This window comes from Leopardus geoffroyi, chromosome B1 (assembly GCF_018350155.1).
Source record: "Leopardus geoffroyi isolate Oge1 chromosome B1, O.geoffroyi_Oge1_pat1.0, whole genome shotgun sequence".
Taxonomy (NCBI): Eukaryota; Metazoa; Chordata; class Mammalia; order Carnivora; family Felidae; genus Leopardus; species Leopardus geoffroyi.
Window position 1 is genome coordinate 49,151,684 of NC_059327.1, and position 19,433 is coordinate 49,171,116.

The 19,433-nt window shown below is 41.3% G+C and overlaps 1 protein-coding gene and 1 long non-coding RNA gene across 10 annotated transcripts in view; one reads left to right on the forward strand and one right to left on the reverse strand.

Moving 5' to 3' along the window:
* NUGGC (nuclear GTPase, germinal center associated) overlaps positions 1-19,433 on the reverse strand; it is a 55,859-nt gene that overhangs the window by 9,203 nt on the left and 27,223 nt on the right. For all 9 annotated transcript variants that reach the window (XM_045461422.1, XM_045461381.1, XM_045461402.1 and 6 more), the window contains 6 exons: positions 18,567-18,585; positions 18,188-18,277; positions 9,519-9,624; positions 8,186-8,319; positions 3,877-4,041; positions 2-159 (listed from right to left, as the gene is read on the reverse strand). In XM_045461422.1, coding sequence (XP_045317378.1) covers positions 2-159; positions 3,877-4,041; positions 8,186-8,319; positions 9,519-9,624; positions 18,188-18,277; positions 18,567-18,585 — 672 coding nt within the window. The remainder of the gene's footprint in view (position 1; positions 160-3,876; positions 4,042-8,185; positions 8,320-9,518; positions 9,625-18,187; positions 18,278-18,566; positions 18,586-19,433) is intronic.
* Positions 50-6,795, forward strand: LOC123589410. The gene is made up of 2 exons (XR_006708318.1): positions 50-163; positions 5,866-6,795. It is a non-coding gene; the product is annotated as an uncharacterized LOC123589410 (long non-coding RNA).

The window sequence follows — 19,433 nt, forward strand, 5'->3', positions numbered from 1 at the left end:
CCTAAAAATGCCTCCAAAAACGGGATCGATCTGGTCATAGATGGGCTGAGTGATGGCTTCGTTCAGATCTATTCTTGCAAGAGTCCTGGAGGCATAGATGCCATTTTTCAGGCAAACAGCTTTCAGAGTCTGATGAAAGCCCTGGTTTCCTCTACTCCTCTAGGTAATTAAACAATAAGTTAATAGTTAGTAAACATTAACTACAATGTCACAGGATCAGAATTGTATTGCCTTTGGCCACAGGCTATGACCAAGAATCACAGGGAAGAGAAGGGACAGCTTCATGTTTCAGCATACTCTTGAACCAGACAGAGGGCACAGCAGTCACGCCTGAGTTGGCGGCTGCCCTGGCTTCCGGAGCGTCTTGTGCTTCCTTGATCACAAGTCTCCTCATACAGTTTCTATTTATCTGTTTACTCATTGCACTTTTCTACCAGAACAGCTGCTCGTTGTGGACACAAACAGTGTCTTATCTGCCTTGATGTTCTTACCATCTGGCAACAGCATAAGTAAGTAGTGCTTAAATGAACAATTATTAAGTGAAAATGTGCTATGACCCTACTGGGAGTATATGTTTCAGACCTTCCAAGCATAGTCCAAGTTTTTAAATACTTTTTGTTGAATGCCTAATAAAATGTAATTTGATTTGCACATCTTCATAACATTTTTTCCCAGAGAAATAAATTCAAAAATCAGAGGCAAAAAAAATACAATGAAGCTAGAGCCACACGAGACATTGATAAATCTTAGCCAGATGGTGATTCTTAGTAAGGGGAATAAAAATATATTTGCACTGACCAAAATTTTAGTGGAGGTCCTTGTGATCAATGATATATGCTTTAAGGAAATCTGTTTCATGTGCATGGTCATGTAGCATAATACAATTGGCATCATACTATATATATATATATATATATATATTCATTTTAATATTCTGCTCTTTTCACTTAATATTATAACATGAACATTTCCTCAAGTCATTGATTGTAAATGCTTGCAAAAATTGTTTCAATAACCACATAATATCATGTGGATATATCCCAATTTATTTTACCATTCTCTTCTGGTTAGATATTTAGGTTAGTTTACTATGTTACATAATAATATGATGATAACATATAATGTTTGCCCAAATTTCTGATCACAGAGGAAAGTGTCCTACCCAAGACACCTCAGACATGTCTGTAGTTACAGAGAAAAACACCATTTAAGAACTGGTGAGACAGGGGACAGTTCCCGGGATGACATCCTAGCGAAGGTCTGAAGATGTTCCTTCTACGAGCAAATTGTCTCAAAGGAATGGTCTCCGCTTTCTGCCTTTGCTTTCTCAGAACCTACTTACTCACTTTTGGTGATCTGGGATCTTTTACCATCATATAGAAACAGTTCTCCCCAGAGTCACTTACTTACCCCAGGCCTGATGAAATAAATAAGCAATTATTTATTATCTCTCACCAGCTCTGTGGGTCAGGAATTCAGATATAGCTCAGTTGCTGTTTCACTGTTCACTAGATGGCCAGACTGTGTGGCCAAGGTTAAAAGGCAGACAAACACCACCCAGAAAAGAGACAAGTACATGATTCAAGGTCACTGAGAACAGACAATATTCACACTAGGCTCAGGCAGTACAGCATTTACTTACAGCAAGAGGAGAAAAAGTGTGCACAAGATCCAGCCCTTTGCAACACACGGGTCCCTGTGGCCAGCAGACCCCCTCCACAGCCAATGCAGGTGATCCCACAATATGGGATCCCACAATGTAGAAGGACCCAAGCCCTCCCCCACAGGATCTGAGATACAGAAAACTGGGAGCTAGCCCAAGGGCCTTGGCCGCCTATACTAAGCAGAACAAAGAACTACACACTGAGCATAAAACAGGGAAGAATATTTCCACACAAGGCGATAAGCCCAGGACAGGCTGTGAGGGCTCTTTATCTCTTGGTAAGGAAGTGGTCCAGGCCCAAGGCCCATTCTTATGTGGCCAAGTGGGGATTGAAAGACCGCATGCATAGGCTGACCTTTCCCAAGAGCGGGCCGGTGCTGGCTCAGGTCTTCTCCATGAGGTTCCGTCAGGCACTGGCTGGGGTTACAGTCACCAGAATGGGGCCAGAGGACCCACTCCTAAGGAGGCTCACTCCAGAGTTGGCAAGGCGATGCTGGCTGTTAGACAGACTTCACTACTTTTGTGGGGATTTACAAATATTGAATCACGTAACTGGTTGGCAATCACAAGTAGCTGCAATCGTTTGCAGAGATGCAACAGGCAAATGTAGGGGTTGGGCATCCAGGCTCTGAAAATAGACAGGCCTGCAGTAGATGTGGATCCCATATGTGGCCACAGACGAGTTGTTCAGCCTCTGTAAGGCCATAAAATGAAACTAATAAGAGTGTTTACCACCTGGAATTGTTGTGAGGACTGAATCAGTGATGCCCAGAGTCAGCATTTCTTCCATATTTGCTGAGGCATGAGCGAATGCTCGTGCACATACTACATTCACGGACACTCAGCTGCCCGCTTCCACACGGAAGGCATGCCACCTCCCCTTCTCCTATGTCAGAAATCTGAGAGTCCTCTCTGATGATCCCACAATCATTCCCACTTCTTTACTGTTTTAGCTTTCAGTTTTCTAGTGTTTTCTCTCTGTCCGATACCAGAGGCATCTCCTTCCCTCTCATCCCAGTCACGTCACATACCTACTGATCTAGATCCCGAAACAAACTCTTACGAAAGCCATGCAGGTAAGAACACCCAGATGAGATCATATGCTAGAAAGGTGGTATCATCTGTGTATATAAAAAAGCCCGCGGAAATGTAGAGCCCCATTACACACCACCTTTTCTCTGCTAACGTTCTAGCTTTCCAACTCATATTAAAACAATGGCTACAACATACAATCTAGGTGCTACTCCCAGCTCTAGATACTTCTGTATCATCTTTGTTACATGAGTGGTGTTGTGCATCACTTTTTACTCTTAACAGGTGTTATGGAGTGAACTGTATCCCTCTGAATCAACATGTTCAAGCCCTGACCCTGATGTGACTATATTTGGAGATAGGGCCTTTAGGGAGGTAATTAGGGTTAAACGAGGACTTAACGGGTGGGTCCTGATCTTATTGGACAGCTGTCCTTATACAAAGAGAGAGAGATGCCAGGGAGGCACACATAGAGAAAAGACCATGGGAGAACACAGCTAGAAGGTGACCTTTTGCAAGCCAAAAACAGAGGCCCCAGGAGAAACCAACCTTGCACTGCTTTGATCTTGAGCTTCTAACCTTCACAACTGTCAGAATAAATGCCTGCCATTTAAACCACCCAGTCTATGATATTTTATGTTATGCAGCCCTAGCCAACTAATACGATACGCCTTTTTCCCCCACCCCTTAGCCTTAGATAAATAAAGCCTGGCACTTACATTTTTATCCCTCAGAAAGCCCATATAAGTAATTAAAAGATAAAACAATTTGCATGCCTAGTGTGAGGGTTCAAGATGTTTCCTTACTGTGTAATCGAATTGACATTTCTATCAACCCCGTTAAGATAGGTAGGGCAAGTATTTAGCACCTCATTTTGCAGAAGAAAAAACCTACAAGCTTAAATGGGTTTCAGGCCTCACCCAGGGCTACACAGTGGATGATGGGTAGAAAGACTTCAGATCCGAAATTCCAGCTCAACTCCACTGAACCATGCACTCTTTCCTCACCATGTACAATCGGGCAGTTCTCACTACATGCTTTCTTGTATGCAATTTTCACCCTCTCCTACTCTCTTTTAGCTTTTTAGTTCCTTCAAAGGCCATGGAATAGTGCAAAAAGAGCTTGAAGGTAAGGCAGATGTCACCGAATATTACAGGTCCTCCCTGGAAAGGGTCACTCACCACCAGGCATGTCCCGAGGATCCGTCGGTAGGAAGCCTTGGCATTTCTGACTCCTTCTTGCAGAGGCTGTTTGATGTGGGCAAAGCACTGGTCAATGACCTTCTCCAGAAGCTGTATCTTCTCTTCCACAAATCTCCGCAGGCCACTCATGTGCAAGAATTCGTTCTAGGGACAAGGGTCAGAGAAGCATAAGGCCACCTCCTCTCTAAGGACACTTTCTCTCAAACTTTGCTTCCTTTATGCTCATCCACCAACACAAGATTTAGCCTGAGCTAATCACCCTCAGATGATTTCTATTGTCCCAGTAAAGCATCTCTCAGTGCACAAATCTCTTTAAGTTTTGTGGATTGGAGAACACAATATATATATGCCTCCTGCAACTTACTTTGGGCGTGTAAACCATTAGGCTTTTCGAGGGAATAACTAGTAGAATAAAAATCCAATTGCTGTTAAAACATATTTTTCATTGACATCTGATTCTACTAACATTTAGTGGATTTTGACTGGGCACAAAACAGTTTTTGAGGATAGTGTTTCTCAAACTTTAACTGTGTGCAAATCACAGGGAGAATTTGGTCAAATCCCAAAACCTGAGATTCTACATTTCCAGCAAGCCCCCAGGTGATGCTGCTCTTCTGGGCCCTGGGCCATACTTTGAATAGCAAAGCTACAGGACACAACAATAAAAACAAGGCCTTTTCTTCAAAGGAGAATACAGTCTAATCAAGGAGGAAAAGGTCTACTGAAATGATACAAGGGAGAGGTAGCCTTGACCCCTAGGTTCCAAATTGGGAATTGTGTCGTGTTGTTCCCCGTGTGAGAATCTTGGGGGACCCCACAGTGCCTGCAGCAGACGGAAGCCATACTAGTTAGCTCAGCACTTAAGGCTCTTTATAGCCAGGTCTCAACCAACTTCTCCAGCACCACCAGCTCTCTGTTTGCCCAAGATGTCATCCTATCCCAGGGTATCTGCTCCTGAATGCGCTACCATTTCCCAAATGTGTCATCCCTTTTGTGACCCCATGCCTTTGCACAAGCTTCCCATCCTTCCAGACAAAGCTCCAAAGCACCCATGTGGTGGAACTGGTGCTCTCTTTCCTGTGCTTCCAATGCTTTTTGTACATCCCTGTGTTCCAGCCTTCCTCCTGCTGTGCTATGTCAGTCTCATCCCATATCTTCTTCCCTAGACTTGGAACTCACTGAAGGATCCACGGACAGTGTTATTCATGTTTGTTTATTCTGAGGCATGGCACAGGATGTGTGGCTGACAAACAATTTGGAGTGAACGAACGCCCCAGAGAGACTGTTAGACAATGTGGGCTTTTAAATTCTATTCCAAATGTGATGACAGAAATAGCTCTCAAATTGATGTGTGACCTTATACAAATGACTGAGCTTTTCTGGATCTTGATTGTATTGAAGTGAATGAGGTTGAATGTTCCGGACAACAGGTGTTCCTCAAACTCCCACACTCTGTAAGTCTTAGAGCAGACGAGTTTTAAAGTTTATGGAGACTATTCAGCTTTCAGCGAACCCTGGGGATTCCCATAGTTTTTCACCAGTAAGAATTCTATAAGCCATACTTTTCTTTCAGAATGCCTTCTGGATTCTTTTGAGTTTTTGGTGTCACTGGTGATCAAAAGGAAATAAGAAAGGAGTCACCAATGGAAACTCTATGGGCAAGATTCTCACAAAGGCTCACCCTCAACAAATCCTTGTTGAATAAACAAAAGAATGATAAGAAAGAGGAGGTCTGGGAATAAAGGAACAATTAGAAGAGGAAAAGCTGGTATTTACTATGAATAAACACAGGGCTCATTCAACACTGAGATGTCATAATGAACTTCCTACTGATTCATAAAAATAATGACTAGATCCCTGTTCATTTAAAATCACTAACTATGCAAACTCTCTATTTTTTGGTTTGAATCATAATCTTAAAACTGATATACCACCACATTCTTAGGTTTGATTTTTTTTTTTTTTCAGAATGCAAAGGAACTGACAAAACTCTTGCCTTCCAACTTTCCATCAATGAACAAAGACTGAGACCAATATCTGAGGCCAAAGAATTTTGAGGGAAAATGCTGGCAAAAGGCTATCTGAAGGGCTACCCGAGAAGCGCCAACCGGCTCCCTGCCCTGTGTTTGCTGTCGCCTACAGTCTGGCTGCAAGGATGGTATTTCATCCCCACACGGGCTGCCCCTCTGCCTCAGCAGAGGAGAGCATGAAGGGGGGGGGGGCACTTCTGAGTTTGATTGCAAAATGCCTTGTCCTTGTGTTTGTAAAACAAACCAACCGCACACGGCACCACATCTGATTTGTTTTCCATCAGCACTTCCAAAAGCAATCTTTTGCTGGGCAGAGAGGCGATTTTCACCCCGAAGAACTTTTTCGGGAAGTTAGAAGGTCAAATGCTTCCCTGGTATTTCAGAGGACAAAGTCAAATTAGAGAATCTCAGATTCCAGGAGGTTGTTTTATGCTTTGTTTTATGTTTTTAGTTTTTGGGGGTTTTTTTTTGTTTTGTTTTTTGGTTTTTTTTTGTCACAGAACTAAGCCAAAATGAGGCATAAGAAACATGATGAAAAAGACAGGGAACCTGTCTCTATATATCACTTTTATATAGAATTTTTTTAATGTAGATATTTGACCAAAACTGCAGATGCCGTCTACAGTTGGCATTGCTTACTCTTCACATTGAGGTCAGGTCCCCATTATCTGCTCCTCCTGGCCACTCCATGGGGCCAAACTGGGTATACCTACCCACATTCTCAGGACCAGCCCCTTGAACTCTCATAGAGCCCTACTGGTTCACTTTCTCTGGCCCTACCTCCTTCTGCATGACAAGAAATTGGACAGTTTGGTTGTGCAAATCTGATGGCTGAAAGCAAGTGTGGAAATAAACACCAACCAAATGAGAACCTGCAAAGGCTATTTATTCAGAACTTGCTGTAGCAAGAGAGTCAGCCACCATCACTTGGGTTTGGCAGAGACTCAAAGGCAAGCACAGGAGTGGGAAGTCTTCAGGTATGCTCCCATCTGAGGCCGCTGGCACAGGGAAGCTGTGGGTGGGCTAACTAGAAGGATCCTATATGATTCGGTAGGGTGCATATTTGGCTTCTTTGGCTGGAAGCAGGGATGTAGATTAGGAAAGTTGTCAATTATTAACCCATCAGCCCATTTGGGGCTAATTGTTATAGACATTATTGCTTAGCTTCTTGGAGTCAGATAGCAGTCTGACTCCCTATGAGTCTAACTTATAGCAGGCTGCCCTCCCAAGCTCATTATTGTAGATAAGGGGCTGGTTTCCTAGGCAGGTGGCTACAGGCTGTGAGTCAGAGTTCTGATTTTTTTGTTTTTTTTTAAGTTTATTTATTTATCTTGATAGAGTGAGAGCAGGGGAGGGGTAGAGAGAAAGAGAGAGAAAGAAAGAATCCCAAGCAGGTTCTGCACTGCGAGTGTAGAGCCCAATACGGGGCCAGAACCCATGAACTGTGAGCTCATGACCGGAGCCAAAACCGAGAGTCAGACACTTAAAAAACTAAGCCACCCAGGTGCCCCCAGGGTTCTGGTTTAACATATGACTTCCTACTTGTATATTCAGTCCCTCACAAAGAAGCAGCGCACTTGGTGACTGATTGCAGCAACAGATCTTTCTCCCAAACTCTCCCCAACCTCTAACCTAGCAGCCTATCCATCTTATTTTAGGGCAAAAAGAGCCACCCACCAAAGAGATAAATTTGTCCATTACTATGAGAAAAGTAATTTTGAACTGGCCATTCAGAAGGTCTGCATTCTAGATCATGAAGATAAATACATAAACTCTTCGCTGAATGTCCCTCCTGGATCCCTTCCTCATTATTTTGCTAGGCTGCTCTGAGTTTGAGATTCTGATGGCACCAAGGCATAAGGGAAATCCATAGACAGATGAAAAAGTTTTTGGACTGGAGCCATTCCTTGGTAGGATAACCAAGAATTGCCAATATTCTACTAGATTGAAACAAATCATTTCTGTTATCACTTAAACACATTCCATCTTCTTCAAGTCTCAGGAGAGGTAAAAGCAGCTGCTGATTGATTTTACATTTTCCTCTCAACCCATCTAAAATATTATTTGTTTCTTTTTTTACTCAAATGTCACAATTTTAACCCCCTAATTATCTTTTTGTCCCCTTTGAATTTCTGGGCTTAGTATCTTCCTTTGATATGAAAAGAAAAATTATCGTAAGTTATTTTTCTAGCTTTGCAAAAGGGAATGTTCTGCTCAGGTTGGGAGGCAGAATATACACACACAGGTATCTCTCATACCGGCAGGTTTTCCATGCAGTTGAAACTGTCCGTGAGGAGCAACAGACCAAAGGCTTCAGTAACATACTTGGTCACCATCCTCCTCTTCTTGTCCAAGAGCCTTTTCCTGATATAGCCTCTTAACTTCGGGATTTCTGGAATTCACAGGCAGCACAAACCATTTTAAAAGGCCAGAGTTCACGGCAAATAGAATCCACAAAAATTAACAGACCAGAATGGCAGTCTGAATTAACCACAGTTGAGGTCCTACATGGGCTGACTGCCCACTCACTACACCAGCTTTTCTGAGGGTATTTTCTCCGTGTCTAGGATCAACAATAAGGAAGTTAGCCTCCTAACTCCTAATTTTATTTAGCGGTACAAGTCAAAGTAAGTAGAAAAGTGCAGGCTGCTTAAAAACATTGGCACTTCCCTTTGGCCTGCTACTTACCAGAATAGTTGAATCAAAGGTGCCCACAATCCGAGATACTCAGCTCTTCAGTCCCCCTAGACTTCTCCATCTATATCAAATAACCCTTAACATGAAAATCGCTCATGCTTGCTGTAGAAAGGATGAGAACCTCTGTTGAGTGGGATTCTGGTTTAGAAACTCATGTTAGTCCTAATGCTGTGTTCATCAGAAGGTAACAAACTCTTCCTACCTTTTCTCCCATTATTCCCATAAGTGGAAATTCTTTTTTTTTTTTTTTTTTTTTTTGAGACAGAGAGAGAGGGTGAAAATGAGTGAGGGGCAGAGAGACAGAGGGAATCCCACCAGGGACAGAGAGAGAGAGAGAAGCAGGTCTCACCCAAAGCAGGATGCCTGCTAACTCGAAGCAGGTCTCGTCAAGCTCGGGTCCTGCCTGCTTGCCCACTTTTCACTGAGGGCTCCAGTCACACAGACCTTTAGGTTCTTTGGATTTGTACTCACAGCACCATTTAACCAAGCTTTATTTTTACCTTGATGTTTTACACATGGCTTAGTATTTGCTCCTCATGTAGATTTTAAATTCTGACAAGAAAGGGGTCATGTCTTCTGCTTCTTCCTCCTCAGAGACAGAGCATACAACAGAAGCTCAGTAAATACTAATACCTGTAGCTGGGTGAGTGAGGAATCTCAAGCCAAACACTGAGAAAGGACAACCCAATCACTGACCTCTACCAACTCTTGGTAGACTTTGGATGAAAGAGGAATTGTCTCAGGCACCACAATGCAGAGAGAAAAACAAATACATTTGCTAATAGGTACAGAAACTGTGGCAAGCTGGAAATGTGGCGCAGAAAGTTCTAGAGAGGGAAATTCAGAGCTCAATCTTGAGATTTTAGAGACTGAGATAAAAAATGTATCAATTACCAGTTTCCTCCTCGGTGAGGAGAGCCTGTTGCCAGTACTCCTGGGCGCTGACTGTGTACACGAGATCGGAGGCTTCCAGAACCTTGGAGTTGGCGGGCAGTTTTCTCTGAAGTGAGAGCGGCACACGGAGAACAGAATACTCAAACAGGGTAAAGGAAATAATGCACAGGCCTTACAAGAGCCTTCAGCAAATTTCAGCTCACTAACTTTCGGTGCTGCAACAGCCCCTTAAAGAACACACAACACCTTGTATGTCAGGTCTTCCTATCTGTCCAGGCCTCATAAGGTTGGAAGTTGTAAGAAAACTGCTACATGGAAACTATTCTCTCAGGAGGTAAAAATAGCAGTTGTAGGGGTGCCTGAGCGGCTCAGTAGGTTAAGTGTCCGACTCTTGATTTCAGCTCAGGTCACGATCTCACGGTTCGGGAGCTCGAGCTCCACGTCACACTCTGCACCAATAGTATGGAGCCTGTTTGGGATTCTCTCTCTCCCTCTCTCCTTCTCTCTCTCTCTCTCTCTCTCTCTCTCTCTCTCTTTCTGCCCCTCCCTCTCTCTCTCTCTCTCTCAACCCACCCCCAACATAAATAAGATTTTTAAAATAAATAAAAATACCAATTCTAGAAGGAAATGTATAGAGAAAATGGTTTAAAGTGTACCAAAGTGTTCACAGAGGGGAAAAGTACCACAGGCTTTATGGTAAGAAAAAAAGCACAACTCCAGCAAAGGCGGCGATGTGCTGCACCAGCACATGAGAGCCACGGCACACAGCTCTCCCCAACTCCACCTTTAGTGACATCACCCTGGTAGCTTGAAATTGGCAATGGTGGGAATCAGCAAGTGCTAGAAATCAGGACTTTTGGGGTTTGCTTCTTTTATTTATTTGTTTGTTTAAAAATTTTTAATGTTTATTTATTTTTGAGACAGAGTGCAAGTGGGGAAGGGCAGAGAGAGAGAGGGAGACACAGAATCCACAGCAGGTTCCAGGCTCCGAGCTGTCAGCACAGAGCCCGACGCGGGGCTCGAACTCACGAGCTGCGAGAGAGATCATGACCTAAGTCGAAGTCGGATGCTCAACAGACTGAGCCACCCAGGCACCCCTTCTTCTTTTATTTTTAAACAGAGATCTGGTTGTTATATATTTACCTAAACACCACGACACTGGGCAAAGGTTGTGTAAAAAAGTACAAGTTTCTTAGCTGGGTGGTTAGTGAGTAATCAGACACATTTAAAAGCAGAGTAGTGTTTAAGTAAATGATGGTTTTAAATGGCAAGGAATTAAGAATGTTAGTCAATGGGGTTTTTTTATTAGAAAAATCATCACCACAGAGAAGTAATACTAGAAGTACACATAAATATTGTTCCATGATCTTCATTTTTCTCACTTAAAAGAAAAGAGAAAAATCACAAAGTGTGCATGTGTGTGCATAGGTTTGGGGGCAGTAGAACACCATAGAGAGTCATCAGTCTCTTCCTGATGCAAAGACACAGAAGAGCTGAGTGAGTCCAGAGACCACATGTCTGGCAAGTGGTAAGCCCGTGTAGTCAAGGCTGGAATAGATATACCTGGATAGGCTTCCAGAAGCCTCACACACTGCAGACAGGGCTGAAATTATACAGAAGATTTGCCACAATTAACTTTTTTCCTTTCTGATAGCGTTTTGACTTTGGGAAAACAGTTTAGGAAAGTTGAAACTGTCTTCCACTGGAAGACAAAACTGATACGGAATTAAATTTAAGTAGGGTTTAAAACAGTTGAAAGCAAGAAGTATGCCTAGCTGTGTCTAGGTATTTACATTACTTAAAACCTTGCTCTAAATTTTGTATATCTCTTCTAAAAATCATTGAAGATTAGTTAACCCTTGTGCTTGTTATTATAGTGCAGAGAAATATTTTTATGGTGCCAGTGAAGTGACTACAGTATGCAGGTTCCATTTTATTATAAAAGAGATGTCGTTGCAGCTGGAAGGTAGGTGGATATGACCTTGCTGGATACAGCAAGAGGTAAGTGGATACTCACCAAATCGTCCTATGGAAAGATTAGTCACTGTTGTAATTCACACACATTGTTTATTACCACAGTTTGTAAGAATATTTTGTATATGAGAGAGAAGAAACCTGTAGCTCAAAATAGAAGGGATACTAGGGGCACCTGGGTGGTTCAATCAGTTAAGCAACTCTGGCTCAGGTCATGATCTCATGATTCCCGAGTTCTAACCCCACATCGGGCTCTCTGCTGTCAGCACAGAGCCCGCTTCAGATCTTCTGTCCCCCTCTCTCTCTTACCTTCCCCCACTCATTCTCTCTCTCTCTCTCAAATAAATAAAAAGATAAAAAAAGTTTTTAAAAAATATAAGGGATACTAGATAGAAGCAGCATCAAAAAGAGATAGCAAAGCTGGAGATCAGTAATATGAATCATGACTCAATTTTCAAAACATCTATCTTTTCTAGCTCCATCATTAAAATAATTTTGCAGTGATATCACCCTGTTCACTTCTTTTACTTGTATTAAGTCATTTAATATGAACCCCTACCACCCCGAGTCTTATTTTTAATATTATTCTTTACTAAATGAAACCCAAGTGTCTTTGAGAGTAGTAGCTCCATGTCTTAGGGCAGGGAAAAATAAAAGGGGCCTGAGTATTTTGTTGTTGCCAAAGAGCAAAAATGTTTTTAAAAGTGTCTGGGTAAGGCTAAAAATATCCAGCTTAAATTATGGGCTCCCGTTGGCCGAGATATGAACTTGAACATCAAAAAGAACACAATAATTCTATGAAAAGCCATGAGCCCATTATAACCTTCAAACTAAGTAAAATAAGTAATATTAATAAGAAATATATATGTGTTGGTCTCTGCCACTGGTTCCTGACCCAGGACTCCTAAATTCCTTAGAATTAAGAGTGATAGGAGAATCCTTTGTTCTAATGTTTAGTCTTTGACCCCAGTTTTCAGCATAGCGTTCCAAAAACCATCGTCATTTCCTAAGTGATAAGAGCACTAGAAGCATCTCTTATTCTTCTTTTATGTTTATTTATTTATTTTGAGAGAAAGAGAGAGAGAACAAGCAGGGGAGGGACCGAGAGAGAGAAGGAGAGAGAGAATCCCAAGCAGGCTCTGCACTGTCAGCATAGAGCCTGACATGGGGCTCAAACCCACAAACCATGAGATCATGAACTGAGCTGAAACCAAGAGTCGGACGCTTAACCAACTGAGTCACCCAGTGCTCTGAAGCATCTCTAGATCTTATATTTGGTCTTTGACTCTAGTACCTGACACAGAGTTCCTAAATCCCTTGGAATTTTCTAAGTGATGGGAGGGTTTTGTTTTTTTTTTTTTTCCAATGAGGCAACTCTGGGTGAGCTCCTGAGTGGGGGCTGGTCACAGAAAGATCAAGCTATTAGAAGTTTGGAATTTTCAGCCCCACCCCCCATTTTTCAGAGAGGGTAGAGGGGATAGAAATAGAGTAATTGATGATGCCCTATGTGAGAAAACCTCCATAAAACCCCAACAATATGGGGTTCAGAGAGCTTCTAGGTTGGTGAATGCATCCACATACCAGGAGGGTGATATGCTCCAACTCTTCAGGGACAGAAGTTCTCGCATTTGGGAACCTCTCAGAACTTTCCCTATGTATCTCTTCATCTGTATCTTTTATCATATCCTTTATTATACAAAAAAACTGGTAAATGTAAGTAATTCTCTCATTGCATTCTGTGAGCTGTTCTAGCAAATAATCAAATCCAAGGGGGAGAAGGTCATGGGGACCTTCAATTTGCAGCCAAGTCAGACAGAAGTTGTGAGTAAACTGAGGACCTACTGTTTGCATCTGGCATTTGAAGTAGGGGGCAGTCTTGTGGGACTAAGCCCTTAACCTGTTGGATCTGATGCTATGTCCTGGAAGATATTGTCAGATTGAGTTAAATTGCAAGATACCCTGGTGGTGTCACAGAGAATTGCTCGATGTGGGAGAAAATCCCAACATGGGTGTCAGAAGAATTGTTTTTTTTTTAATTATTTTTCAATATTTATTTTTGAGAGAAAAAGACAGAGCATGAGTGGAAAGGGGCAGAGAGAAAGGGAGACACAGAATCCGAAGCAGGTTCCAGGCTCTGAGCTGTCAGCACAGAGCCTGTTGCAGGGCTCGAACTCAAGGACAGCGAGATCATTACTTGGGCCGAAGTTGGACGCCTAACTGACTGAGCCACCCAGGCACCTTACGGGTATCAGAAGTATTGTTAAGTGTGTTAGCATGGATTGGAAAAATCAATATCATTAAAATGTCCACACTGCCCAAGGCAATCTATACATTCAATGTAATCCCTATCAAAATACCAACAACATTTTTCACAGAACTAGAACAAAAAGTACTAAAATTTGAATGGAAGCACAAAAGGCCCCAAATAGCAAAAGCAGCTGGAGAAAGAAGAACAAAGCTGAAGGTATCATGCATCCAGACTTCAAACTATACTACAAAACTACAGTCATCAAAACAGTATGATACTGGCACAAAAACAGACACACAGATCAATGGAAGAGAATAGAGAGCCAGAAATAAACCTATGCTTGTATGGTCAATTAATCTGCAACAAAAGAGCCAAGAATATACAATGGGGAAAACACAGTCTCTTCAATAAATGGTATAGGGAAAGCTGGACAGCTACATGCAAAAGAATGAAACTAAACTACTTCCTTATACCGTATATAAAAATAAGCTCAAAATGGATTAAAGACCTAAATATAAGACCTAAAGCCATAAAACTCCTAAAAGAACACATAGGCAGTAAACTTTTGGACATTGGTCTTAGCAATATTTTTTTTGATCTATCTCCTCTGGCAAGGACAACAAAAGCAAAAAATAAATGACTGGGACTACATTAAACTGAAAAGCTTTTGCACAGAGAAGGAAACTGTCAATAAAACAAAAAGGCAACCTACTGAATGGAAGAAGATATTTGCAAATCATATGTCTGATAAGGGGTTAATATCCAGAATGTATAGAGAGCTCATGAAAGGGCACACCAAATAAAACAAAGAATCCAATTAAAAATGGGTAGAGGAATTGTCCATCAATTAATGAATGGATAAGGAAGATATGGTATTTATATATAATAGAACATTACTCAGCCATCAAAAAATGAAATCTTGCTGTTTGCAACGACATGGATAGAGCTAGAATGTATTATGCTAAGCGAAATAAGTCAATCAGAAAAAGACAAATGCCATATGATTTCACTCATATGTGGAATTTAAGAAACAAAACATAAACATATGGGAAGGGGGGAGAGAAGAGAGGGAAACAAACCACAAGAGACTTAGTGATAGAGAATAAACTGAGGGTTGCTGGGGGTGGGGGGATGGGCTAAATGGGTGATGGGCATTAAGGAGGGTACTTGTTGGGATGAGCCCTGGGTGTTGTATGTAAGTGATGAATCACTGAATGCTACTCCTGAAACCAATATTGCACTGTATGTATGTTAACTAAAATTTAAAATAAATAAATAAATAAATTAATTAATTAATTAATTAATTACTTTTAAAAATGGGTAGAGGAACTGGATAGACATTCTTCCAAAGAAAACATATAGGTGGTCAACAGACACATGAAAAATGCTCAACATCACTACTCACCATGGAAATGCTAATTACAACCACAAGATATCACCTTTTACTAGTCAGAATGGCGAGTATCAAAAATATAAGAAGTAACAAGTGTTAGGGAGGATGTGGACAAAAGGAAACCCTCATGCACTGTTGGTGGGAATGTAAATTGGTACATCCACTCTGGAAAACAGTATGGAGGTATCTGAAAAAATTAAAAATAGAAATGAAATACCATGTGATCCAGCAATTCCACTTCCGGGTATTTGTATGAAGAAAATGAAAGCACTAATTTGAGAAGATATACGCACCCCTATTTCACTGCGACTTTATAGTAGGCAAGATATGGAAACAACCTAAGTGTCTCTTGATGGATGAATGGATAAAAACGATAGGTTAGGGGCACCTGGGTGGCGCAGTCGGTTAAGCGTCCGACTTCAGCCAGGTCACGATCTCGCGGTCCGGGAGTTCGAGCCCCGCGTCGGGCTCTGGGCTGATGGCTCAGAGCCTGGAGCCTGTTTCCGATTCTGTGCCTCCCTCTCTCTCTGCCCCTCCCCCGTTCATGCTCTGTCTCTCTCTGTCCCCCAAAAAATAAATAAACGTTGAAAAAAAAATTAAAAAAAAAAACAAAAAAACAAAAACACGATAGGTTATACATATGTACAGTGGAATATTACTCAGCCATAAAAAAGAATGAAATGTTGCCATTTGCAACAACATGGATGCACCTACTGGATATTACACTAAATGAAATAAGTCAGACAGAGGAAGATTACTATCATATGATTTCACTTATTTGTGGAATGTAAAAAACAAAACAAATGAACAAACAAAACAAAATAGAAACAGACTCACAAATACAGAGAACAAACTGGTGGTTGCCAGACTGGGGATAGATGGAAGGATGGGCAAAATAGGTGAAGGGGATTAAGAGGTACAAAATTGCAGTTACAAACTAAACAAGTCATGGGGCTTTAAAGTACAGCATAGGGCATATAGTCAATAGTACTGTATATTGTAATAACAGCTGACAGATGGTAACTAGACTTATTTTGTGGTGATCATTTTGTACTATATAGAATTGTCAAATCACTACACTGTATACCTGAAACTAATACAATATTGTGCATCAATGACTTCAACTTAAAAGAAGAAGTATTATGAGTGTGTTGCCAGCATGAGAGCAAAAGGGAGACACATGGGAGTAGTATGGCTTTCTTTACAGGTACTCTGAAGCAAAGGTAAAATACTGTAGGTAAAAGGACATACATGAGAATGCAAACACCCAGCTCTCTTCCACCTGCCACATACAATTAGTCATCCAGACATATAGATGTGAGCTCCCTAACATCTCTTGAATGCATCTCCTCTCCTCTAGTCCTACAGTGACTGCCTAGTTCAGGCTCTTAGTGCTTCCAGCTTTGATTACAGGAACAACCTCCATCTGGTCTCCCCAGATCCAACCTTCACTCACCCCTCCCCCATCCATTTTACTTAATAACAATCTTTCTAAAATACATAGCATTTCCAAATTGAGGTCCATAAATGTAGCCTCCGGGGGTCCATCATTTTTCCTATACTATTGTTTCCTAATTTTTATTTTTATAATAAAAAATAAGCATGGACATCTATACAAATGACTATCTTACAATCAACTTGTGTCTCATATTTTCTATGACTAAGATTAAATTTGCTCCATGAGAAGGCATACAGTACAAGTTAAGCTTTCGTATTAAGTCAGACTGAAGTAAAGTGGTTGGAGAATTAAGGCCATCAGATGGCCTGGCCGTCAGAGGTGAGGGTGTGCAGACCTCAAAAGGACTTGACTGTAATAGTCAGAACTGCAGTCACCCCGCAAGTTGGCTCACTGTTGTCCAGACCCCATCTCATATGCACCAACATTAGTTAGCATTTGTTAGCAATAAATTTATCATTAGCATTATTAGCAATAAATATAGTTGTGGATTGTGTATTGAAGTATTTTGTGTTTTTGTTTCCAGAAACAATATGACCAGGCACTCATTAAATGCATATTTCTGTAATGCCAACAAGAACAATTAAAGAGAATAGGAACAGCTTTCCTCAGTTATTGCCTCATTAAAACCAGTATTCAAGAATTGCTTGGTCAAAGATTTTGGCTTGAGTATGAAATCTGACTATTATGAATTAGAAACAAAAGCTTTGAAAGTTTCAGCTCCACACTGTACATCAGATGATTTTCTGCATCAACGTAATTGAATTCAAAATATGGAATGCAATTAAATATGGAACTGGACAGCAGGCCATATGTTTTCACTATTACCCAGCACTGAAGATTTAGTTTCAGCAAAACCAAAAACATCTATCACATTATACTAACCCTGATGTACCACTTCTATGTTTCATTAATATTTTATCTTAAAATTGGTTTCAGTTTTATAGTAGTACGAGACTATTACAGTAAGGAGTTTTATGTTTATAACGATTTCTGTGATAGAATAACAAAAATAATTTAACAAAACACCAAGATTCCCGCAGAACAATTTCTCAAGTTTGACCAACACAGCTCAGACTTTATCTCCCAAACCTCCTGCAGAAGGCCCTTTTTCTCGCTTGTTCATCTTACTAACGACTTCTGGCTCTTTAAAATTCTGCTCAAGAGTGTGAGTTTTCCCTGCACCTCTCTGCAGCACCGCCCCCCCCCCCCACCTGCCCTGGACTGCCAGTGTGATCCGTGCATCTTTCTGTGTTTCCCTCAGCATTCAATGCATTCCTACAGCGGATCACCCTCAAACAGTGTGGTGATCTCTGATTTTACCTGCTCATATTTCTCAGTAGACCATATGCTCATTCAATCCTTCCAACAACCACAGGAGGTAGATACTATCATTTCCCAATTTTACAGATGAGAAAGTGGAGGCTCAGAGAGGAATGGTAATTTGCCTAAGGTCACAAAGTTATTCATCAGTAGAACTAAGTTAAGTCCAAATTGTCTACTCCAAAGCTTTCGGCATAGCTACAATGCAAGACCAAATAGACAAATGTGAGTGGTTGAAAACAGAAAAAAATACATAGGCAAATCTGTTAACTCACCTTTAGTTTTTCCTTGAGAATTCTATTCCTTTGTAGTTTTATCACTTCATTTCTTTCTAAAACGGCCTCTCGCTGACTCTGAATAGCTTGCTAGATTGGGAAGAGAAAGGAAAGCATGGCAAAGAGTCCAGGGTTATCAAGAGCGATACAGCGATAAGACGTACATCTCTTTCGGCAATGTATCTTCATTTGGCCCAGACAAATGTGCATGTGTTCAAATTTTATAAAATTAATCATGAAAAGTATTATTTAAAAATAACTAGTTCACGCATATGTCCAAACTCACTAAGATGTTTACATTAAATGTGTGCAATTTTTTGTATATCAATTATATCCCAACAGAGCTCAAAAAATAAAAATAAAAGTAGTCCATACTTACATTTCCCACTTTTCTTTCCCTGAAATGAAAATTATAACAATTACTTAACTCATTGTGTGTCATGGCAGTCTTTCAACATTCCCTGAGAGCAGTATATACCTTAATACCTTTGCATACACTTTCTTTGGTCCACATGTTCCCTCTTCTGATCCACCTCCAGGGTCCATGTGAAAAAAGTGTCTTTATTTCTCAATGTTTTGCTGGTGGTAGAATTTTCCGTGACCTCGCCCACTGGCCCAGTCTCTCCCATAGTACTTTGTCCCTCTCTTATTTTTTTTTAAATGTTTATTTATTTATTTTGAGAGAGAGAGAGAGAGAGAAAGAGGAGCAGAGAGAGAGAATCCCAAGCAGGCTCAGCACTGTCTGCACCGAGCTCGATCTCACAAACCACAAAATCACGATCTGAGCTGAAATCAAGAGTTGGACATTTAACCGAATGAGCCACCCAGGTGCCCCAGTGTGTCCTTCTCTTATAATCTTTAACCCTCTTTTAAGTCAGTGATCTCAGTGACTAGGCAATATGCCTCTCTGAATCTGCAGCCCCTACCACCATGCTCAATAAAGGTTTCATAAGTTTGACTGAATTATGTTTAGTTGCAGAACTGGCATGGGAAGGGAGAGCTGGAGATACTATTATGGGGTGGGGGGGGTGGGGTGAAGGGAATCTTCAGGGGGGAAAACAAACAAAGCTGAAGTTCCAACCTAGGCCATGAAAGTGAGAAGTTGGAGGAAAAGCCTTGGCCTATTTCTTCATCCAGGAAGTTGTCTCTGCTTAGTGAATTCCTGGAGAATTCAAGTTTCAGTGGGTGTGGGGGAGATGACAGGTGACAGGTAGAGATCCTCTTTTTAGAGCAGAGAAGCATTAAC